The 25,897-nt window shown below is 31.9% G+C and overlaps 1 protein-coding gene across 1 annotated transcript in view; it reads left to right on the top strand.

Moving 5' to 3' along the window:
- LOC129230434 (rab GTPase-activating protein 1-like) overlaps positions 1–25,897 on the top strand; it is a 176,764-nt gene that overhangs the window by 122,281 nt on the left and 28,586 nt on the right. The window contains exons 14-17 of the mRNA XM_054864836.1: positions 5,225–5,350; positions 8,585–8,728; positions 17,912–17,953; positions 24,798–24,926. Coding sequence (XP_054720811.1) covers positions 5,225–5,350; positions 8,585–8,728; positions 17,912–17,953; positions 24,798–24,926 — 441 coding nt within the window. The remainder of the gene's footprint in view (positions 1–5,224; positions 5,351–8,584; positions 8,729–17,911; positions 17,954–24,797; positions 24,927–25,897) is intronic.

The raw sequence follows: 25,897 nt of genomic DNA, 5'->3' as shown, positions 1-25,897 counted from the left end.
ATGGCTACCAAATGAACATAAAAGTAAAACCCCTTGCTAGAATATCTCCCCTCCAATCTCATTATAAATGGAACTGAAACTAGAAAGAGCCACTTCAAAATGAGTATACGTTTCCCTTCTCACTTGCAAGCATATGTTTATATTTTCTTTCATGAAATCCAATAAATCACAGACACTTGACAGACTCGATTCTGACATCAGAGAGAGAAATACTAATGCAGGAGAGCAATCATTTGAACGGATAGTAAACATTTCCTTCCAAATCCAAAACACAGATAAGCCTCGTTAGTAGGGATGCACCGGATAGTGATTTTGCCGGATACCGGATACCCGAAGCCCCCTTACCTGCCAGATTCGGATATCCGGCATTTCGATTGTACTGCATGTTCGCATATTTTTCTACAACGCCGTTTCAAAACAATAAATCAAACTTGTTCCACATAATTTCTTTAAAAACATGTTAAGTACATTCAAATGTGCTTATTTAGAGCCTCTATATTTTAATTTAGGAATTGTGCTATACATAAAATGAAACATTAAAATATTGTTTTATTTCGACAGATTTTTTCGAAGAGACTAACTTTCGGCAAAAATTAATTCTTTATGTAATGTACACATGGTTTAAACTTTTAATTATTCATAGTTGAAATCTTAAAGGTAGTATAATGAGTCGTATTTGTTATTAGATTTGCATGACATGTAGAAATTTTTTTAAACTTCATCATAAAGTAATACATTTTCTTGTTTCCGATTTAGAAATAACAAAAAATAAAACTTTGCTTTGAAATCATTTTTATTACAGATAATACACGTGTGAAATTTTTCTAACATACAAGTTAAAAAAGAAAATATTAAAACAAGGCCAGCTTGACTCAAAAAATAAATAAATAAACTTAAATAATCTATTTAAAATTTTACTTTAATTCCAGAAATAAAGGTACATTTTCTCTAACGAGGCCCCCCCCCCTTAGAGAAAGGGCCCACCCCCTAAAAACATAAATACCCCCCAAATAGAAAGCCCCCCCCCCAAAAAAAGAGAAAATACCCCGAACCCCCCCCCCCCCTAGGTGGGCAACCCAGTTAACAAATTGATAAACTTATGCTGAAATTTAAAAAAGAAATTATTGGCAACATACCGTCAGCAGATTCGCGAAGGAGAGGGGGACGACGACGCGGGGGAATGCCAGAAGCTAGGTTTGAAGAGGAATGGTCGTTTTTGAAGCAGCAATTAAAAGAGAAAGCATCATCGAAAAGTTTATGAAACAGTGAAAGCTTTAACTGGAATTTTTGCAAAACTAAATTCAAAATTAAACCCTCATTTCCAGGGTTGTTTGGTTTAAACCACGTTGGTTTAAACCAATTGGTTTTTTTTTAAAAACCATGCGGTTTTTTTTAAAAAAAATGTTTTTTTTAAAAAAAAAGCCAAAAAAAAAAATCCATTTTACAGGTTTACATTGATTTCCCCACACATATTGAAAAATGTAAAATTCCATTTATGCTAAGTTCCTAGTTAAGTTGCAGAGATAAATACTAAAATTGCAAAGTTGCTTCTTCAAAATGTAGTACAAGCTTTAATCGAAAAAAAATCCACTATAATATTAGAATCTGTTCGCGTCCGTCTGTCTGTCTGTCTGAAGATCGATCTTCTCGAGAACCGCTGCGAATCGAGAGTCAAACGAGATACCGATCAATTCGAAATTTTTCAAAGAAAACAATAGGACCAACCTCGTAATTGTGCGACTGTAATTAGCGGAAGATATTAATTAAAACGTTAATTAACATAACGTTATTAAGGAATTTTTATTTCTTTCCTGTTGCCATTTTGCATATGAGTGAGCAAGTAAAATTCTAATAATTCTTTTAAAAGAGATTTTTTGGCTGCTGTCCAAATCTTAAAACAACGTTTCCATCTAGAATTTCATTTTAAATTAGTTTGAAATTGGTTACACTATTCGGACATAGCCTTTTTTTAATATTTTACATTCAACGTTCTCTACTCTTTTCAGCATAGGAAAGTTGTTTCTTTAGCTATGTTTATTGATTGTAGTGTACGTTTATCATTCACCGGCCTCATATTTTTGGTACATTTAGGATGTGTGACTAATTATGTTTATTTTGTTGGACCTTTTCCCGTTACATGGGTGAGTTTTCGAATTGTAATAACTCTCTTTTTCCTTCCTGATCTATTTTTGAAATACAGTTCGTATCGTTAAAATAACACGTTAAATTAAGATTGTTTGGATTTCTTTAAGTGAAACAGAGTTGAACAAAAAAAATTGTTTTTAAAGATTTTAACTGAAGCTAATTTCAAATCTGATGACTTGGTATTAAATTAATACTTATTGGTATTTATTTAGTCTTGGTACTTTAGTTTCACGTAATCAACCAAAAAGTGTGTGTCATTTTATGTAGAAAGCTGATTGTAATTGTACATAAATATTTCAGATAGAGTCTATCAGATGTAATTCATTTTAATGTGAGCACAGATTATAGTTAATAATGCATATATTTTCATATTTTGTGCTAATTGAAAATACTCATAACTTGTATCATTGATAACTATGATTAATGTTAAAGAGATTTTTGCCAAAAATATGCTCTATACTGTTCTTTTGCAAACCTTGAATTACGCGTATTTAGTTAGTCCTTAGCGTTTTAGAAACTGATGTCAGAGTCACAAAAACATCAATTGGACATCTCTTTCATTTTTTAAGTAGCCCGTGCAACGCCGAGTACGCATATAATAATTATAATAAATTAATATATTTTTTATTTCATATATGTGCCATAAAGCAGATTTCAGTCAGCTTCCATCATTATGCTTAATTTGCATGATTAATTAAGATTTACTAAGGATTGAATCTTTTATTGTAGATGCAATCCATTATATTGCTCACTCCTGTTGCAGGGGTGTGACATTTTTGCTCATTTATTTGCACTTTCCTGGAATTTTAACTTTGACTTGTAAGGTAATCAACAGTCTAACTTAATTGTTTGCAACTAAAAATTAAGATTTGTTCTGCAGGTGAACACAATTAATATTTTTTGAATCAAATTTTTAAAAAAAGTTTATACTTCATATTATGATACATAATAGTTCCTTATATTATAATGTAGGAAGATTAAAAGACAAATTTTTAAATTCCCAGAACAAAATGCAAATGTATGTGTAAAAATTGATGGAGAAATATATAAATCTTCACATATAAACTACACTCTCCATTGGTGTTTTTTTTTTTTTTTTTTGGATTCTGTGTGCTCAAAATATTTTGATTGGCTATACACCTATGCTGCTTTATGACTATTGGGTGCAGATAATTCGTAGTTTTTTCCCCCCTTTTGTTCATTGGAATTGGGAATTTGGTACTTGCTTTGCCTTTGCTAACCTGTGCAATTTACAAAAGTTACTTACTCATATTGTTTTAAAAAGAATGTCTAATTCTGGTAGAAAAAAAAAGCCCTAATCTGGCTTTCATTTGATGTAATCAAAAATGAAGCCAGTATTTCGTATCATAAAGGGTCTATATATACATGCATACTAATATGTTAATCAAGTCAAACATTTCAATCAATATTTCCCCGCAGAAAGCTATTTTAATTATTTAATTTAGTTACAAGGTTTTGTTCTAATCTCTTTAATTAATCAAGAAATTAGGTGAACTATTGAATAACTGTTAATTACATGTAACCTTAATTACCTTTCGAAAATTTATTGTTTTTCTCGCAAATAGTATTTTAACCAAAAAGCCCGGTTTAAACCAAAAAAACCTTTTTTTTTGTTTTTTTACCAACCCTGCTCAATTTGTACCGGATAACCCCACATCAACCCCGGATATCTCACATTTTTACCGGATAACTGCCCGGATATCCTGCAAAAAACTGTCGGATATCCAGATCCGGAGTGGCTTGCCGGATCGGATACCTCATAGTTCCGGATAGTTAAAAAATCAGTCGGATAGGCCGGATACCGGATAGTTACCGGATATCCGGTGCATCCCTAGTCGTTAGGCCTGCTGCGTACTACTTACTGTAACACACAAATTCCTTTTTCGTCCATCCATCTAGCGCTGACGCAAAGACTCGTTCGTCCCGAACGGGTTAAAAACCCACATTTTTTCAAATGCCTTTTAAAATCTTTTAAAGAAAAAAGTAGAAGCTCTCCTTTTCAAGGAACGTAGCGCACAATGGTACTATCAAACTGTAAAAAAACAAATATTTTTAAAATTTGCATTTTTGAGAAAAATCAAAACAATTATTTTAAATTTTTTTTTTTGAAAGACTAGAAAAAAACTAAAGCATATTTTTCAAAATGTTGTATTTTTTTCAAAACAAGAAAAAATATCCTTTTAAATAAAACAAACCGCAACAAAATATGTTCTACTGTTCCTAAGATAATGTACTTTAAAGATTTTGACAAAAAGTCAAGTGAGAAAAAATGACATGGCTGCTATCTTTGGTGGCCTGTATCTCGGCTCAGGAATTATTTTAGGCAAAAAAAAAACGTATTTCTTAATTTTTTATAAATTTTAACATATGTTAAATTCAAAAAAATCGGAGACCATCATGTTACGCTCTTGTTGAATTGAGATGGATTTGTCCCCCATCTGTACACAGTTGGATCCCGACTTGCGCGAGGGATGCATTCCAAAACTCCTCGTGTAAGTTAACATTTCGCGTTGTTGAAAAGTATTGTGTATATGATTTTTTTAATCAACATATACAGTCATTTTAGAAATTTTTAAACACCTTTTAAAACTGTTTTACACTATTTTTTAACTATATTACTGTTTCTTATATAAAGAGCTGAATTTTTACGCTATTTCTAAAAATACTGCAATATTCAACATAAAATACTGTTATGATACACAAAATTAATGATTAAGGGGAGAGAGAGACATAAAAATAAAACAGTATGCTACGTACAGTTTGTAGTAATAATAAAGCACTGCACTGTAAAAGCACTATAAAGTAGATACAATAAGTTACATTTATAACCTAAAAATTGGAGATGACGGCCTGTACGTACAGTTCGCATGTAACAGCTGCCATTTTGGGGAACCCTGTCTTCTGTGGGCTCCTGTCCCTAACAAGTTCAAAAAAAAAAAAGCTGAACCTCTAAAATATTTGGCTGCGTAGGAGTTGTTCTATGAATGCAAAGTGTTGACATGAATGACTCAATGAATATCAAAATCTGATTATCATAATAATTAAAAAATTTTTATAGATTCCGGAAGAGCAAGCTTTTAGTATTCTTGTTAAGATTATGTTTGAATATGGGCTTAGAGATCTCTTTAAAAATAGTTTTGAAGAACTGCACTTGAGATTATATCAGCTGGACAAATTGATTGAGGTAAGATACTATCTAAATCAATTTTTTTTTATTTCAATTCACTAAAAACTGTAATGCTTGTTTTTGTGACTTTGTAATTGTTTGAAACAATTTGTTATTTACTACAAACATGTTTTATTTTGTGGTGGAAAACTGTAAAATTATGGGGGAAAATAGAAACCACCAACTTCACAAATGGACACAATCAAAAGATGAAGAAAATTAATTTTTGGCCGATCGCATTTAAGTGTTCCTGCAACAACTCCAGGACGTCAGAATGTTTTATTTGGTGCCTACAAGGAAAGAATTAACAAAAAAAAAAAAATAACCCCAATGTTGTCATCGCAAAAAAAACTGCTCATCACGCTAATTGGCAGGGTCACATGATGATCTTTATTCATGACCATTTACACACATGGGTCGGGAGAGTTTCCCCGAAAGGTATTGAAACTCACATGAAAGATTTGCAAAATAGATTGCAATTAATTCAAATAATATAGGGAAAAATTTAAGTAAAAAAAAAGTCCAGTCTATTGAAGATGATCACTTAACCTTACACAGCAGAATGACAAACATTAAAAGAAATGGCACAAGTTAATTGTTGCATTTTGAAGATCAATAACAAGGGAGGCAAACAATTTTTTCACAGTGGTAATCCTGAGGAGGAAGGCATCGACACCCATTGAACTGGTGACAAGATAAATGGCGATAGATGTGGCTGCATTTTGGTCATCAAAAATGGCGAAGATGGTACAGGAACGAAATGCCACTCACACATCCCCAAGTTAGAATTGCCAGTCAGATGGAGATGTTTCCAATAAAAAAATAAAAAAAAACGAGCTCAGGGAGCAGGGACTATGCCGAGTGGAAAATGAAAAACAATGACATTATGCATCATTCTTTTTGTGGAGATACCGGGTAGTTTGACTAAAGAAAATCAGGCACACTTTGCCATTTTTTTGTACTCTCTCGAGTGAACGAATTTCACATCCTTTGAGCCTAACAAGGCTTCGCCTCACAGAAATAATTACATTGCAGATTTAAGATCGTAAAAAGCAGATGGATTGGGATTGATTATCCACTCCCTATTTTCGTCGTCTCCACTTGCAAGTACAAGCATCGCGGCTCCCCAGAAAACACGTCTACATCTTATCAAGATCAGCTATTGACTCACCTCGAAATCACTAACAAGCCCAGGCAAAAACCCCACGCGGTTACGTGAAAATAAAGTATTCATGCGTGCCGTCATTAGCTTGGCCAGTGGGAAAGCAGAAAAATGACATCACCAAACAGCGACCATGCCTACAGCCAATGAGCGAAAAGGCGAGAAAACAACAACTTCGCGGGGAGAAGAACGCAAAAGATGGTCGCCAAAATCATGAGAAACGCCATTACATATCAAAATCAGAAAATGCGAACTTGGGGGGGGGGGGGGGGGGAATGCGAATCAATAGAAATATATGTGTTTATTATATCACAGTTTTGTCTGTTAAGTTTTTATTTTTCTGTGTCAAACAATTTTACCTCTTTTAATACTAAACTATGCTGGGTATATATATATATATATATATATATATTATTGTTTTTGAATCCGATGTGGATTTTGTGTTGTATTAATATTTTATCTTTTAGTTTCAACATAATGAACCCACTTACGCTCAAACTATCCTGATACTAAGTATGGCCAATGTACCTAACTATCATAAAATTGTTAGAGAATCTTAACATTTGAGGAATTTGCCAATTTCTGGAAGCTAAAGTCAATTTCATCAGAAAAATAACTACTAACTACTACTAATAAACTAAATATTCAGAGTGCATCATCAAATGAATTGAAACATCATTGTAAATGAGAGAGAAACAATAATTAAACAAATAAATGAATGAAGAAATATAGAGACTTGTGTTGTAACAGCATTCATACTCAAGAAAGTTTGTTTTATGATGCTGAATGATATATTTCAGAAACTGATGTTCATTAAATATGGTCTTATTAAGTAACTAAATTGAGTAAGATAACAACAGTTACTATTTTAAATAGTTAAGTGTAAAACCCAACTTTGGATGCTATTTACTTTTTTTTTCTTTTTGAAGTTCATGTGAGTTTTTTTGCAAATTGCTTGCCATGAAAGTTTTTCTTATTTTACTTAAAATAATTTTTCTTCTTCAATAGGTATATTACAGCTGAATTTGAGTGTTAAATCATGTTCTCGTCTCTTATTCTGTTTGAATAAAACTGAAAGGTCCTTAATTTTATATGAAAAAATGGGAATAAACTCTGATTTGTCTACATGCTATTAGTTATAGGGGGTGTTCCGTTTTAACCTGCAAAACCTTTATTTTCATAACTGTTAATCCTAGATGTATACTTCCAGTTGCAAAAATTTTCAAAATCAGATGAAGAGTTAAGATATTGAAAATTTGAAGTAAAAAATAAACTAAGTCAAAAAATACAAAATTTAACTTTTTATACGGGCCCCAGGTCCTCTTAGTTATATTTAGGGAAATTTTCTCCTTTGAAAAATCATTCCAACAGAAAAAGTTTGACATTAGTACTACCAATATTCACCGAGCTATGAAACACAGCGTTTTGTGACTTACACCACTTTACTCTCACCATTACTAACGCCTTTTGAGGGGAAATCTGGCGGTTAACAAGGGTTTAAAAAATTTTATGTGTGCATATAGTGTGATTTTTCAAATTGTCGAAGTTTTGTAATGTGCTTTTGCGTATAATGGCATAACACTTGCATTTATTTTGGAATAGCAGTGAAAAATATAAATACTTATTTTATTTACTTTGACAACCTGACATTCCTCTAAAAGGGCGATAAATTCTAATCTCATCTTTTTTCCTGGTTCCTTAAAATTTAAAACTCTAATATCTCCTCTAGTTTTGGCCGCACAAATGTCAAATTTTTTGTGTTAGTAATATCTTTCAATGGAGATTATTTCCCTAATTATAAGTTTGGGGACCTATAAAAGGGCCCATATAAAAAGTTAAATTTTGTATTTTTTGACTCATTTTTATTTTTGCTTCAAACTTTTAATATCTTAACTCTGCATCTGATTTTGAACATTTTTGAAATTGGAAGTATACATCTAAGACTAGGGGTTGTGAAAATGAAGGTCTTGCAGGTGAAAACGGAACACCCTGTATATTTAGATAAGCTTACTTTGTGCAATAAGTAACCATTATTTTTTAACGTTTTTTTTAAATTAAAAATTAATTCAGTTTTATGTTTTTCTTTTCAGGATCAACTACCTGAACTTCATGCACATTTTACAGATTTAGGAATTGAAATGCACATGTTTGCTTCTCAATGGTTCTTAACTTTGTATACTTCAAAATTTCCATTAGTGGTAGTTTTTTATATCTTGGATTTGTTTTTATTAGATGTAAGTGAAGTTACTTTTTTCCTGATTTTTTTACTGTGGTACTGTTAAGATATTCGGTGCATATTTTTAGTTTTAGGTTATGAAATTTTTTTTAGCTTTTTTGTGTGTTTATTAAAATAATCCTCTCTTAACACAGAAAAGTTATTGAAATAGAAAGAAATTATAATTTTTTGAAAAAACTTTTGTGTTTAAAATTGTTATATACTTGTTTTAAATTTGAGAGTAACAGATAAATAAATAAATTAGTTCTAATTTTTATATTAAGGGGCTTTGCCGCCCCCCCCCCCCCCACACACACTTGTCTATGAACTAAATTATGTGTGGAAATGTGTAAAAACTATTTGCTGTTTTGTTTTGTTTTTTCTTTTTAATTTAAAAGTAATTTTTGAATTTCCTCCTTCTCCATATGCTTTTTCATTTTTATTGAGGTATTGTCAAAAGTTATAGGTTATTTAAAAAATACTTCATGACATTTTTGTCTAGTTCTACTCAGTTCGTCAAAGGAATGTTCAACATGAAATGATATTAAGAACTTAAAAAATATTTTAATTTTGATTATTCTCTTTCTAAAATTTGTGAATTCTTAGGTTTTCAAATGTGGTTGTTTCTGATGTCTTATTATGATTGAATTGGCTTAACTTATTCACTTTTCCTCTCCATTTTTTATGTTATGGTCAGACGATTATGAAATCATGGTATCATATCTTTCATTTTGTTGTGTTTACTTTTTGCTTTGCTTTTTCTCAGTCTAGTTTTAGGTAATAGCTTATACTTAGATCTATATAACTATCAAAAGCTCAGAAGTAGATTGCCTTAAAAATGAAAAAATATAAATAAATTAACAAAATGAATTAATTTAAATGCATTTTTGCAACTATCTTTATTCATTAGCTGACCTTTTTCTATCAATTTTTTGATGATAAAAATTAAAAATGTTCTTCGAATTTCTGATCTGCCAGTTGGTTGCAAAAAATCTGCTGTTACATAAAATAATCTGGTTCTTATCTTTCATCATTTTATCATTTGTCCTTCCTTTTTTTGAAATATGTTTCTGAGAGTAAGATCTGTGATAAATGCCATGAGAGTAATAGGCAGTAACTTTTATGCAGGGAATGTATTTTGGCTATTTTTTTTGAAACTATTATGTGAGTTAGATGATGTAAATGTGAGCTTCTGATACCATCAGTAGAGTATACAGATTTGTCTGTTCTGTGAAAATTTAGACTTGACTTATATTGCAGTGAAATACGACTGCAGAAATCTATTCAAACTAACAGTTTAGCTACAACAGTGTCACGTGCATCTTTAACCATTCTTTCCCACTGAGCATCTTCTCTCGGATTCTGCTTCTTCCTGATCGGATGGTTTCACACATGAAATTTTCTTCTCTCATTGAGTCCAAACAATCAGGTGACTAGGGGCAAGGGGCAGGAGGATGTGAAAACATACAGAGCCGCCGAAAGCCAAGGCGGGCCCTTTGTCAGTTTGGTCGCCCGGCCTCCCCTCCCTCCATAAAACATATATTCCATACTCTGATTCCAAACCAGGGCCTCCCAAGAGCTGTGCCCCTAGTTTCAGACTCGGCTGACATGACCTCTTGTCCGCCCTGAACATACGTCTTACCTGCCAGTTAGGGAACTGTCATGTTCAAACAACAATCGCGAAGTGAGCTTCATTGTGTTGGTAAATAACTGTGTCATTGATGCCCAAACTCTGCAGCTTTGGAAGAAGCTAATAGTAGGGGAGATAGCGACAGTTTTTAATACATTATTTATATAAAGCCAGAATTTTTTTAAATTTTAGTTTAGTTTACTTAAAAGAAGAAAACGCGAGTCTACCAAAAAGTTATCGTTGCAATAATTAATAAAAAATTTTGCAATGTGTTGAAAAAACTTGTGAAATTGTCTTATATATATAAGGCTGAAACTCAGTAATATTATTGATTACGTATAAACATAACGAAAAATATATGTCTACCGCGTCCGAAGCGTTGCCGTGCCGTGTCTACCAGCCACGCAAGGTGCGAAAAAATCAGTCAATTTTGACTTAAATATATAAGCCTAAAAATTTTCAAAATAATTGTTTATAATGTATAAAATACAAAAACAAAAGTCTACCAGTTGTAGTATGTTGCAAAGGCATGATAGACGCCACGGAATGTCGACCTCGTACCTCTATGTACCGTTAATCGGGCTGCTAGCGCTCGCTCAAAAAAGTTTGCTTATCGTCCCGAAATTTCAATAAATAATGCTGATTTATTTTTTAATAAATAGTTTAACTGTTCACACTAAAATTTTTAATCTACCGTGACTAAGAGGTTGCATAGTCTTTGGTAGACGTTGCTTAAAATATAAGGTAGTTGGAAAAGTGTGATTATTTTATCATTTCATTCTTTATAAATGAAAATTTTTCAATTATTATTATTTTTTATGATTACAATTTTCTATCATATTTAAATAGATATTCAAATATGTATATATATATATATATATATATTTATTTATTTATTTATTTATTTAACTTCTTCAAAAATATTTTGAATCACCACCTTTTCAAATACATTTCGTAAATGGGGAAGTAAAGCTTTTATTCATCTACTGCGAAGAAAGAAGAGGGGAGAGGGGAAGGACACGCCTTATAATAACCTTGAGTCTGGGGCCTGTCATCCTTAACCCTATGTTAGTCTGAACTTCGTGAACATTTCCTCAGAACAGCTTGCATTTCGCAAATTTGGACAAATTCTCGTTTAAAAAGTCTGACAAGCTTATCACCTCTTGATTGTGGGTGGAAAATTGAGGACAACTGAAAAGTTTTTAAACGGTTTACTGAAAACAATTACCGCAAGCAATAAAAGATGTAACATCCGAAGAACAGCCTTCTGCCGCAGGTAATCATTTTTTTTTTTTTTCAACCAGAATTAGCTTTTAATAAAATTCTTTCTTTTTTTATCAATTGTTTTCTATTACAGATATTGATGATTTTACCGAGGCAGCTAATTAATAGTACGGACATTCACAGTGATGATGATTATTGAACTGACAAATGATGCTAAGTTGAGCGTAAGACATTTTGAATATAAATTCAGCAACGAAAGCTAAAACAAAAATTATTTGGGCGAGTCAGACGTGAGCGGCGATGCACCTGATGAATAGTTAGTTTAAATAAATTATGTTCCTTGCTACAGTTTAATAGGTTACAAGTGGTAACCGCACGGTTTTGCTCATAATAGAAAAATTAAAAGGTCTTTTGGTTCGCCTGTATATTTACAAAGAATGTATGGTGAATATTCTCGCCAATTGGCTTATACCCATGTTACAGTTCCACGTTATGATAATTTCGTATCTCGCCAATTGGCTTGTGCTCATGTTACGGTTCCACGTTATGATAATTTCGTAATTTACTCGTCCATCTTATGATAATTTTGTTCTTAAAATTGGAATAGAAAAAGAATGACATCGAATTGCACACCCCCATGCTACAAACTAACTTTGTGCCAAATTTCATGAAAATCGGTGTCCGAACGGTCTAGGCACTATGCTCGCCACAGAGATCCAGACATCCTACAGACATCCTCCGGACATTCAGACAGAGAGACTTTCAGCTTTATTGTTAGTAAAGATTAATTGATATGTAAAGTACTGTTTATTTGATTATTTTTAATTATTTGTTGTTATGTAAGATCGATGCAAAAAATTTTATTTCATAAGTACTTGACCATAAAAAATAAAAAATAAATAAATAAAAGAGGCATAATTTAAAAGATCAAGACATTATTAATGAAAAATAAATTTCACTATAATTTTGTACATAATTTTAATTTTTATAAAATATTTTTTAATTTTGTTTAAATGTTAAAATTTTTTTAATATGCTTAAATCATTCATACTTTTCCAACTACTTTATAATTTAAGCAACGTCTACCAAAGACTAAGTAACCTCTTAGTCACGGTAGACTAAAAATTTTAGGTAAAATAGGGTTTAAACTATTTATTAAAAAATAAATAAGCATTATTTATTGAAATTTCGGGACGATAAGCAAACTTTTTTGAGCGAGCGCTAGCGGCCCGATTAACGGTACATAGAGGTACGAGGTCGACATTCCGTGGCGTCTATCATGCCTTTGCAACATAATACAACTGGTAGACTTTTGTTTTTGTATTTTATACACTATAAACAATTATTTTGAAAAATTTTAGGCTTATATATTTAAGTCAAAATTGACTGATTTTTTCGCACCTTGCGTGGCTGGTAGACACGGCACGGCAACGCTTCGGACGCGGGGTAGACATATATTTTTCGTTATGTTTATACGTAATCAATACTATTACTGAGTTTCAGCCTTATATATATAAGACAATTTCACAAGTTTTTGCAACACATTGCAAAATTTTTTATTAATTATTGCAACGATAACTTTTTGGTAGACTCGCGTTTTCTTCTTTTAAGTAAACTAATCTAATATTAAAAAAAAATTCTGGCCTTTATATATATTGTCGTAAAATTTCGGTCGCTATCTCCCTTACTATAATTGAATATATACTCTCTACCATTACTCTTAACCCATTCGGGACGAACAACGCGTCTTTGCGTCAGCGCTAGGTGCAGAGCCTGATTAACGCATGGTCCGACGGGTCCGCGGGACCTGGGCACCACAAATTTAGGGGCCTTAAAATAGCCAAAATTAACTTACTTCCTTCCTTTTTTTTTCTGTTAAAGTGAACGTTTCTTTTCAGCTTTGAAAAGAATCAAAAATCGTTTGAGAAGCTACGTTTTTCAGGATAATTTAGAGGCGTTTTTCTTATTGACCACTGAAAATTCTGTGACATCAAAATTAGATTTTGATGATGTGATCGACACATTTGCCTCTGTTAAAGCCAGAAAGAAGCCTTTTTAAAGCTTAATGTCAGAATTAGGTTTCTTTTTTTTTTTTTGCTATTTTTGCAGTTTTAAATTGTTTTTTAATTCATTTTCACCTTAAGGTAAGGCAATTTTAACTATGATTAGTATGGTGACTATCAAGTGTTAGGTATTGAAATCCCAGTTTTCTGTAGTAATGTGCAGGTTTCTAGTGTATTAGGTTTCTAGTATAAAACATTGACTTTGAAATTGTGCTGATTTTCTCATGGGGGGGGGGGGCACCAATTTTTACTCAGGACCTGGGCACCAGTTTGTCTTGATCGGGCCCTGGCTAGGTGGTTCTTCAGAGACAAAAAACGCATCCGTGCGTTACGGTAAGTAGTACCAGGGCTCCCAAATGGTCCGCTTTTCCCGCCAAAGTCCGTTTTTTAAGGTGAAGTCCGCTTTAGACCGCTTTTTAACATTTTGGTCCGATTAGTCCGCTTTTATATAGTTTTTACTTCAAAATCAGATTTTAAAAATTTTCCATTACGTTAAAAGATACCTACAACCGCTGCAGCATGGAAATCCATAAAAAAGAGGTTTGGGGGAGGAGTTATGACATCGAATCGCGGAGCAGGGTGCTACCGATATTTCTCAGAATTTCAGCCTCGCCTTTCCAATAACAAATGAACTTTCTGATCTCGATAACTCGATTATTCCTTTATCTCAAAGTTTTCATTGGATCCCAAGCTCTTGAGACTGTTGTGGAAACTTCCCATAACTCAGAACGTTTTAGCCGGTCCCTTGGGACTTAGAGTTGTCGCGCGTTGACTGTATAACTCTGCTACGAACCACCCCTTTTGCAAATGAATTCGGTAGTAATTTCGTCGCGCATGCGCCATTTTTTTTACAGGCGCATATGTTCGTAAATTTTACGCCCTTGAAAAACCTTGAAAAGTTCCTGATAAGAAAAAAAGTTTATTTTCCAAGTGCTTGAAAGCCTTAAAAAAGTATGAAAATGTGATTGCTTGAATTCTTTCAAAAATCATTACAAGCAATCTAAAGCATATTTTTGATTGCTTGTAATTCTTTTAAAAATATTTCATGAGTGCGATTTTCTGAACATATGTTCGATATACAGTATCGCGAAAAATTGCTTTCGTGTTTGAGGTTTCAATCCTTTTGCATCTTGTATATTTTGATGTTTTTTACAATCGGAAGTTATTTTGTGCTACCTTAGATTAGCTTATTTTTCGTTTAATTTCAATAATAAACGAAGGAATTAGTTTGGAAACCATGACATCATTGAACTTAATCGGACTTCGCGGAAAACTGCTTCTCGCGTTTGAAATTTCAATCCTTTTGCATCTTGTAAATCTTTTGATGTTTTTGACAGTTGTAAGTTATTTTGACATATACTATTTTAGATTAGCTTATTTTTCGTTTAACTTCAATAATTAATGAAGTAATTATTTTGGAAACCATGGCAACATTGAACTTACTCGGACTTCGCGGAAAATAAGTTTTAGTGTTCGAAATTTCAATCTTTTTGCATCATGAAAATATTAAAATATTTTGCCCAATCGAATGTTATTTTCCCAAATGCTACCTCAGATTAGCATGTTTTATGTTTAATTTAGTAGAAAATAAATAAGTTTATTTTATGGGAAATATGCCAAAATTGAACTTGGTTTGTGAAAATTTGCTTATTTGAGCTTTCAACCGTTTTGCATCTAATAAATATTTTTATATTTTTGGCAATTTAAAGTTACTTTGACATGTTACATTAGATTAACTCGTTTTAATTTTTTATTTAAATAACTATAAAATTAATATTTTTTTTAAAGTTCAAATTTCTAGTTTTGTAAACTTAATATTAATTATCATTAGCTTTTTCTCGGTTATTGCTGATTTTACGAGGGGGGGGGATATTAAATGTAAACAATTAAGTGCATAACACTTTAACTTAGTGTTTGCATTTAAAACAAAGTTGAATTATAAAATTTTATAAAGTTGAATTTACGTACATCATTTCATTGTCAAACCTCATGTGATCTGCTTCTCTTTGTGATTAAGCATTTCAGACATTTTTAAGAAAATTTTCAATACAGTAAATCTTTTATCAAAGTGTCTCTTGTAGAAAAAGTAGTTTGTTTTCCTATACTTTTTATATTACTTTCTGTTATTTATATGTTAGCATTAAATGAAATCTGCATGTAATATTTATAGTACGAATTTAGGGTAGTACCTTGAAAAATGTTTTTTTACTCTTGAAAAGTGCTTAAATTTTTTTCTTCCTAAATGGTATGAACCCTGTGATAAGAGATTAAATTTAAAATTCAAATATAAAATAATTTTATTATAAACTCAGTTGTAGCTTTGTTTAAAATCAAAATAATATTTTTTAGGTTTCAGTGTGAGTCATGAGGAACTGCAAATTTCTCTTCAAATAGTTAGATGGGAACAAAATTAGAGACTGGGGAAAACAACAAGAGAATAACGTTTTTTTGTTTGGTGTATGATAACGCTATTAAGAAGCATTACAAGACAGAAAAACATAAAAGTAATTTTAAGCTAAATAAAGATGAAGCACAGCTTCATCTATCCTTCAGTGAAACTACCAGCATCCCTGGTTCAAGTCAAAATGTATCATTATGCCTATTTAGTTCTAAAGAGGTTGCCTTAAGTGCTGAACTAAGTGCCCCACCCCTCCCCCAATCCAAATATTTGTATAAATAATATTATTCAATGGATAAGAAGATCAGTTTCACAGTTATAAAAGAATTGTATCTCTCATTATTATAGTTAATTAACGAATTATCTTCACGAATTTAGCAGCTGGCAACTAATTTGCCTTTAGGTGCTTCCCTTTGTTTAACTATGAGTGGTCCTCCCAAGGTCCTCTTTTTAATTCTAACTGGTCCTCTTTGGTCCACTTTTTGGTTGAAAATGGTCCTCTTTTACCCTTTTCTGGAGCTAAAATGTGTTGGGAGCCCTGTAGTACGTAACCGGCCTTACGACGCTTTTCTGCGTTTTGGATTTGGAACGAAATGTTTACTATTAGATGGCGTTACTTATCCATGTTCTGTTCAAATGATTGCTCTCCTGCATTAGGATTTCTCTGTCTGATGTCAGAATGGAATCTGTCAAGTGTTTGTGATTTATTGGATTTCATGGAAGAAAATATAAACATGTGCTCGCAAGTGAAAAGGGAAACGTATACTCATTTTGAAGTGGCTCTTTCTAGTTTCAGTTCCATTTATAATGGGATTGGATGGGAGATATTCTATCAAGGGGTTTTACTTTTATGTTCATTTGGTAGCCATGGTGAACACGTTTTATCTTTCCGAGGAGGAAATATCTTAATTTATGACTGATCCATCTATGGATCTTTTGGGTCACATTGAAACAACTATAAGTTATTTTTGTTGGAGTTCTTCATACAGTATTTACTTTCAAAAATGATACGCTGAAAAAGAAGGCAAAGAACTTAGACCGAGATGTGTAATTTGCTAAAAGCAGAATAAAAGACGTAACACTACTTATGAGTGTAAAATGCTCAATGCGCATTTATCTGTGCTTTGAAATTTTTCATGCGGCTTTAAAATATTAATTGTTACAATATTCTTCAAGTATTTCATAATATTAAGGGAAAATATTTTCCCTGTTTTGTAGAAAATATATTGTTTAATTTTGGTACTTTTAGTTATTGTAAAAAACACTATATTTTACATTTTTATTGTTAAATATCAATTATTTTCATCCATTTTTTTGTTATGATTGAAATTTTGATATATTTTATCATATATTAAAAAATGGTTTAATTTCTGCTTAAAGTATACATTTTATCCATTATTATGTATGCATACTTTCCAAAATTGTGTATTAGGCTTAGCGGGAGAAATTGCCCCGGCCTGTGCGCACAGTCCGCGCGTAACAGCTGCCATCCTGAGGGAGCACTATCTTCTGCGAACTGCCGTCCCGAACGGGTTAAAGATATGTCCAGTCATCCTTACCCAAAGCATGACACATGCAAGATTGTTTTTTGTTTTGTGATAAATATTAGGATTTCCCTTTACAATTATTGTCAAAGACACTGATGCCATATCAATGATTTGGATGAGAGGTTCAAATTTAAAATATTTTACCGTCTTTTTCTGTTACGTGATGCATTTAGTTTGTGTAATGGGACTGTCTGGCCACCCTGTTTTTAGGTATTGAATAATATTGTTAATAATTAGTATTATTGTAATTAATAGTATTGTTTTTATGATATGTATTTAAAATTACTGCATATTGAAGATCTACTATATTTTACTTATATTCAAAATTACTATTTCACAGGGCATAGAGACGTTGTTTCAAGTAGCTTTAGCACTTCTGATGGTAAGAATGTCTAGCATTTATCTGTTATAAATAAGACTTTTAAGTTTTTGAAAAGCCCGTAAGTGCAGTTTTAGTCAAGTGAACTGTTTTACCTGTAACTAATTAAGAAATCCCTTGATCCATTTTTAAGCTAACTTACTTCAATACTGGGGGGAAATCCAAAATTTTCCAGTGCATAGTGCTTATGAGAAATAATTGAGTCCTGAGTCTTGATCGATTGTGTGTCCAGAAAAGCAATTCCAGAATGCAGTTTCAACACCAACTTTCCTCTGTTTTTGCAGAAACTTCAATTTAGTTTTCCTTTAAAACTAAAAAGTGCTGTCTCAACCACTATTAGTCACCCAGTGTTTGTAGAAGATCTGATAAAATTTGGAAAACTTCTGTTATCTATGAATTGATAACAACACAAGGATCATGTAAATACATGGCACATGTGATTATAAAAATCCACAAATAAAATATTTTTCTAAATGTAATCCAGAACTAGTAAGTTGGGACTACTTTCCTATCAAGAACTAATTTTATTACTTGCCTATTCTAATGATCACTCCGAAATTGCATAATTATCATAGAAACCTGTGCTGCGTATTCCAGTTCAGAAACTATTTGATTTAGAGTGCCATAATTAAATGCGGTAAATCATTCATAACTATACATTTGATGCTTAGAAATTCTACCTGTAGAAGGTTATCGATCAACTTCTGACAGGTGTGACAGTAATATTACTTTAACTTGTTACATTGGATCCAACTTTCTTGCCAAAAAACCTCTTCAAATCTCTCATCCCGTTAAATATATTATCATTGTTATCAATTGCATTATTTTTCTGGTACTTTCCACTGTTCTTTCTCTCTTTTTTTTTTTTTTCTGTTTTCTCGCAGTGAAAGATTGATCTCATTTTCAATCAGAAACTAATAAAGATTCATTTTGGTGGTATTGATTATTTTTAAGCATTTGGTATATTCTTTTTTTTTTCTTTTCTTTTCTTTTTTTGAAATATAATTTTAAATTTAACTTGTCATTACCTGTACATTAATAAAATTTGGGAAAATATTCTACCACTTTCTATTTTTAGGAATTCTAACACACAGCAGTAGTGTGAAGAATTTTTGCTTCTAACACAGAGTTTGTATGCTCTTTCAAAACTCCTTAGGAAATTTTTTTGAAAAACTTTTCAAACTCCTTCATCTTGGATTTAATTCCTTCAAAACTTCTTCATTTTTAGTTTAAGACAATGTTATCTTCCTCTATGACAGTAACTTAAAATATTTCGACAACTTAACTTTGTTACAAGGGAGATTTTAATGTAGTAATTTGGTATATTTATTTTTTTTCATAAAGATGTGATTTACAAATTGATCATTGAAGTCATCAAAGTTGAAGGTGAAAATATTAGATGACAAAGACATTTCATAAGTGAAGTAAAATGCTTAAATGGTGCTTGGCTACTTTTTCAAGTTTTATGATTACAGTAGAAGACCGTTATAACGCACACCTTGGGACCAGAGCTTTTGCGTTATACAGGTTTTTGCGTTATATAGATCATTTCACAGATTTTGAAACTAATATTCAGAATATATATATTAGCACTTCAGAATGAGTTTTATCTGCAATGAGTATTAAAGCACCAATATTACAATTAGTTTTTCACAAATAAATATGTTTCACAATCAAAATCCTTCACTTCTGCTAGCTTCATAGTTTGCATAACAGCTGCATTTTTAAGAGCCATCTGGTATTTTTTGTTTACTATGAGTACTAATTTTCATTTTAAGAGCTATGAAATAAGATTCAAAGATGAAAAACTTTCAAAATTTAATTTGCCTAACAATTTTTATGTTTGCAAAGCAAAACAGAGGGATTTTTTTTAACTTCAAAACTTATTGTTTACTTCTGACAAGTAGTGCGGTTTATAGAGAATTGCGTTATATAGGTCGATGTTATAACGGTCTTCTACTGTATTGTGTTATCACACTCACAGCAGCAAAAGACAGGCTGTCTAATTGTTATTTAAATATTTAAAAATGCATAAGTAGATGTACTATTTTAAGTATTGTGTTAAAAAACAAATGTTTAGTAAATTGCTGCTATGATATTGTAAAAAGGGTCATCTACAAGCAATTCCACGCCTTGAGGGGGAAACGGGTTCATGAAAATGTGGGGGAAGAAGGGGAAAGGAGGGAAGGGGAAGAGAGAGGGTGACAAAAAGTGACATCACAGTTATTGCAACAATATGTTTATAAAAAGTATGACATGTAACAAGGGGAGGACCAAGGTGAAGAGTGACACTTTTTGACAAAGCAAGGAAGGGGATCAAATATGTTGATAAAAGTGCGATATCATTTAATGATAGTCCTTTAGTACTCCTTCAAAATCTCATTTTACTCCTTCTAAACTCCCCCAAAACCTCTTCATTTTATTTCTGAAATTGAGTACAAACTTGTAACAGAAATAGAATCAAGACACTGAAATGTGTGAGGCTCACTGCTTCACTTCAAACTTATTTTTCATTATAATTTCACTCAAATTTTAAGAAGCTTACAAAGTCATCTTTTCACTTTATTTTCTATTTTATGAAAATGTTATATAAGTTACATTATTTATCTCCTTAATATTTTTCTCCTTAATTTGTACTATCCATTTGTGTAAAACTTATATACAAATAGGTGTAGGAACTAGTAAAGGAAATACAGTGAAACCTCTCCAAGCGGCCAGCTGTCTTAAGCGGCCACCCCTCTTAACGGCCACTATTTTAGGGCATGGATTTTTTAGCCTATAGACTTAATATTAAGAACCCAAGCAACAGTCACCCACTCCTTCTGAACCGTCACCGAGTGGATGCCTCAGTTCCATTTTTAAGGGAAATCTATTCACTTTCTGTTGCTAATCTGCAACTTTTCAGTTCAAAGAGGAGAATTCTTATTAGCCTTTAACGATTCTGATAATTTTGGAGTAAAAATGTCACAATGTTTATTTTATTAGTTGGTCAGTCTGCATGTGTAATCTGGGTTGTAAACAATACTGTCGCAGATCATTTTATGAATCTCGAATAACGTATGTTGAAATTCTGAACAATATAAACCCAGAAAATTGGCGAGAGAATTAATAGAATGCTATGTCGAATTCTTTCCAGCACGGAACAGTAAAGGAGAGCTTTGATAACTACACTGCCGACTGAGAGAAATATTTTCTGTTTAACGAGTAAGCGAAAATAAGCGTTTTTCAATCATATCTATTAGTTTGGGATTGATCTAAATTAACTAATCAGTTTGTTGTGTGTATTATTAACGTGTTTTGAGCAAATACATTTTTATACCTTTCAGGCACTAATTCAGCCTCTGACAATCAATTTGCTAATACATTTTGTAATCATGAGCAACATTAAACTTTCAACTGAAGTGATTTTAGGGATAATAAAGAAAGTCATCAGAAATTCAGATACAATGACAAATAAATTGGTTAGAGCAATTTATTTGTCATTTTGAGTTGAAAAGCATTTTGAATTCCAATAATCAGTATTTTGACAGGGTTCGTATGGGTCATGGAAATCTTGGAAAGTCATAGAAAAAAGATAAGCAAATTTCAAACCTGGAAAAGTCATGGAAAATTTAAATTTTCATTCAAAGTCATGGAAATTTATTTGAAGTCATGGAAAAATGTCCTAGGCAAAGAGAAAATAACAGTTGCTAAAAGAGCATTGAAAATCTTGAGTGATTTAGCAGTATTGCACATAAACGCTATTAAAGATGAAAAATTGTGTGATCTCAGAAACAAAACCAAATTTTGAAATCTCATTGCATCCACTTCTGTAGCAGCCACTCGTATTTTTTTTAAATATGATTTTACTGATTGGATATCACTCATTTTGAATTCATCATTATTTCCAACGCTTCTTTTATTTTATATTGTGTAGTAGTGGACTTGTATGTTCTTCATTTTGCCACGCCTACTCAAAAAACGTAATTCAATTCAACGTTCTTTTTCCATCACTCTTAAAAACTTTATTATTAAATGTATCAGAGTTTATATTCTAGGTTTTAGAAAACAAAGATCTTTAGTCAGGTAATAGAATGGGGAAATAGGGGAATTCTAATTATTCTAAAACAGTATGCGCCCAACATACGGCCCACTGCTGTGTTCAATGTCATAGATCAAGCACTATGTTCTGGAATTACAGAACCTATTTATATACATTTGAAAATGCAAATAAGTAAACAAGTACATTTGAATCAGAAGATTTGTTCACTATTGAATGTTTTTAAAAAAAATAAATATCTGGTTTAGAAACAGGAATTTAGTGAAGAATGTCGCTTTACTTTAAAGAACCAAAACACTGTCATTGTCAAGTTATGTGGATGATTATATGAACTCTTGACACTAAATGGCATTTTTGAAGCGAAATTATTGAAACTTAGTAATGACTCATTCAACCTTTGTCCCATTCATTATCATTCTGCCTGTTTATAAAGTCATTTTAGCATCATTATATTCCATTCACTGTATTTTCACTTTATTTTAATTTATATAATGAAGACAAGTAAGAATAGTTTAGATTTGTTAGGTGTATACTGATATTTTTCATCCACAAGTAAGTGCTTCGATGAGGTAGTGGCATTCAAACAGAAGTTTTGCTAATGTTCATTTCCAAAAATTTGCAAGTTTGATATTAAATTGTACTATTCTCTTCATGTAACAAGGTCATGAAAATTTTTATGAAGTCATGAAAAAGTCCTGAAAAATTTTTCATCCAAATCGAGTATGAACCCTGTTTTGAATTTGATTTTGAAAACAATTGCAGGAGAAGATTAAAAACTTAAGTCACACATTGTATCCTTTCTTCAAAAAATATAAAGAACTAGCTGCGTGCCCGGCGTTGCACGGGCTACCTAAAAAATGTAAGAGCAGTCCAGTTGATGCTTTTGTAGTACACTGACACTAGTTTCTAACGCGTTAAGGAATAAATAAATGCGCGTAAAGCAAGGTTTGCAAAACACCAGTAAAACATATTTTTGCCAAAACACCTCATCAACGTTAATAATCGTTATCAATGATACAAGTTATGAGTACATTTTCAGTCAGCACAAAAGGGGAAAATATATGCATTATCAACTATAATCTTTACTCACGTTAAACTGAATTGCATCTGATAGACTATATCGGAAATATTTATGCACAATAACAATCCGCTTTTTACATAAAATAGTCTACTACCCGGCGTTGCCCGGGTGTTTATTAATGCAACATACCACTCAGATAAATATTTGGATGGATTCTATCCACATGGTCGTACAAGAATTACATCAATCCGTTTTCCAGGTACAAACCCTCAAAGAACTCAAATAACTTGTAAATCACTCATTTTACTTTACGACGTGCACGGTCCTCCTCGAAAATGAAAGTTATGTCATGTGACGCGTATTTAACAAAAGGCGTCACAACAGGTTTGAACAAAAAAAAAAAAAAAAACAGCAAAATTTTGCTGCAGATTACGGCAAAATAATCGAAAAGTAAACAACTTAAACACCCTGATTACAGGAAAAGCCTTAAAACAAAAGCCTAATTTTATTTCTTTATATTCGAGAAAAAGAAATGGCTACAGATCTTTCATCTCAATGATTTTCTTCACGCTGTAAATTTTAATAAAAGCGTTCATCCGGAAAGTTGAGTTGAAGCACTGAATAATAATTTGAATGGAGGAAAGCCTTCGAAAAATATGGATTTGATTTTGAAATCTAAGAGTCATAATTAATAGTTTTTAATTGATATCTCCACTAATTATTATCGGAGGATTATGTTAAATAGCCAAACATGAAGACGGGAAGATGACGAATCCATCGATACCTGGTTCGATGGTCAGTTCACTGTCGTTCGGGAGAAGAAGCTTGGACATAGATAGATAGATAGATAGATAGATAGATACTCAGATTTTATATGTATAAGATACTTAAATAATATACTGTTTCCCTTTTAGAATAATCTGAAACTTCATCCTATGTATTAGACTTGCTTATATTGTGTATTATAGAATTATAATGTAACTGTAACAAAAACCTTTTAAAGGGACCCTCTTCTCAACGGCCGAATTTTTGCGGAACAGAGGGGTGGACTCTCAGAGAGGTTTCACTGTATTGTATTAATGAAAAATTTCCCACCCAGACTTTGTCATTAATTTATATGTCATCCTTGAATCAACTTTGACTTGTCCAATTTTGTCATTACATCTGCATGTATGTACAAATGGGCAGCTGAAATATCCAGCAGTTAGACAATCCTTGAGCCCATTTCGTCAAATTTGATTGCGATAACTGTGTGTCCGTAACTTGGCTTAGCTCAACAACTGTAAACCATAAAAATACTGAAATTGATAGTTTTGACTTTTACAACAATTTTAATGTACCTCCATTAGTGCCTTTTTAGTTGCTACTGCTTTTCCTCAGGCACCTAGTTTTGAGGTGCATATATGTTGTATGTATCTCTAATAATTCAAAAAGGGTAGAATGTTGAAATTTTTTATCAGAATATTGTCTTTTAAAATTTTGTGTTACAGGTGATTACCTGTGACGACAGGTGGTTTTGTGAACTAATGTTCTTGTAAGAAAGTTTTTGGCTTGAATGAAATGACGAGAGATCTTCATAACTTTTTCAGGCTTTGAAATTTTTATTTTATTTTTTACATATGTCTCCTTTTTTTGGTAGAGTGTATCTGTATTTTTTCTTCAGTGTGTAAAAAGGAATTTTAGTTTTATGTGTGGTAATTTTTAATGAATTTATTATGTTGTTATTTTACTATTATCACTATCTTTATTATTGTTTAAAAAAATATTTATTTTTTTACAACCTCTAGCTGTCCAAGAAAGATTTACTTGCATTAGATTTTGAAGGCACTCTGAAATATTTTCGCGTTACTCTTCCAAAAAAATATAGAACTGAAAAAAGTGCCAGGGACTTACTCTCAACTGCCATAAATGTTAAGGTATATTATAAAATTCGTTTATTACATTGATAGCTTTGTTATTGCCATGATATATTTTTTTGAAAATATGTATGATGTGTCAACTTTAAAATACAGTATCTGGACGACCGAGCCTCGCTCGGCTTTAAAAGAATTATTTTTTGTCAACTGTGTTTTTTTAAGGTTCAATACTTTTTCAAATATATTTGAAAAGCTTCATGTTAACGAAATATTAACCACTTGACCTTCTTATAACACTAAAGTATCAAACAAAGAAGATTCTGAATGTTATTAAATCAGCATTTTGCTTTAAACTATCTGTTACATTTGTTTCCACTATACAATTTTCTTGTCAGTAATTAAAATATTTTGACCTTGGAGCCAGTTTTGCTATGGTGAAAAATTTTTTTAACCGAATACTTCCTTTCATACTATGATGCGTTTCACGATTTTATCCCAATCGAGATTTTCTTTTTGAATAAGTACTTTTTGTGTAGTTGGTCACTTTACGCCAGAAAATGCTACATACAGCATGACATCCATCAAAACTGATGATCCACAAACCATTCCAACAAATGATAACAACTGTCTTAACAAAACATGAAGAGTCTCAAGACATGCGTTTCTTCGAAATAAAATTTAGATGCGTAATTTAAAAAACATGTTAAACTATTTGAAGAGTAAAAAGAAAATAAATAAATAAATACAAATACAAATACAAAAGCATACGACCAGCAACAGGCTCTGGGCCCAGCTAGACTGGTCCTAGTCAATTTACAATCCCCAGTGAAGATCAATGGCCCTCTTAAAACTATCTACTCCCTTGCTCATTATCACCTCTTCCGGTAAACTGTTCCAAGGTTCCACTACCCTGCTAAAATAATAATTTTTCCTAACATCCATGTTAGCCTTAGATTTAAATAGCTTAAAACAATGACCCCTTGTCCTGTTTTCAGTGCTGAACTTCAGCCCCATAACATCTTTCATTTTAA

Source organism: Uloborus diversus, chromosome 1 (genome assembly GCF_026930045.1).
Source record: "Uloborus diversus isolate 005 chromosome 1, Udiv.v.3.1, whole genome shotgun sequence".
In the NCBI taxonomy this organism is placed as follows: domain Eukaryota; kingdom Metazoa; phylum Arthropoda; class Arachnida; order Araneae; family Uloboridae; genus Uloborus; species Uloborus diversus.
This window is presented reverse-complemented; position numbering and strand designations above follow the sequence as displayed.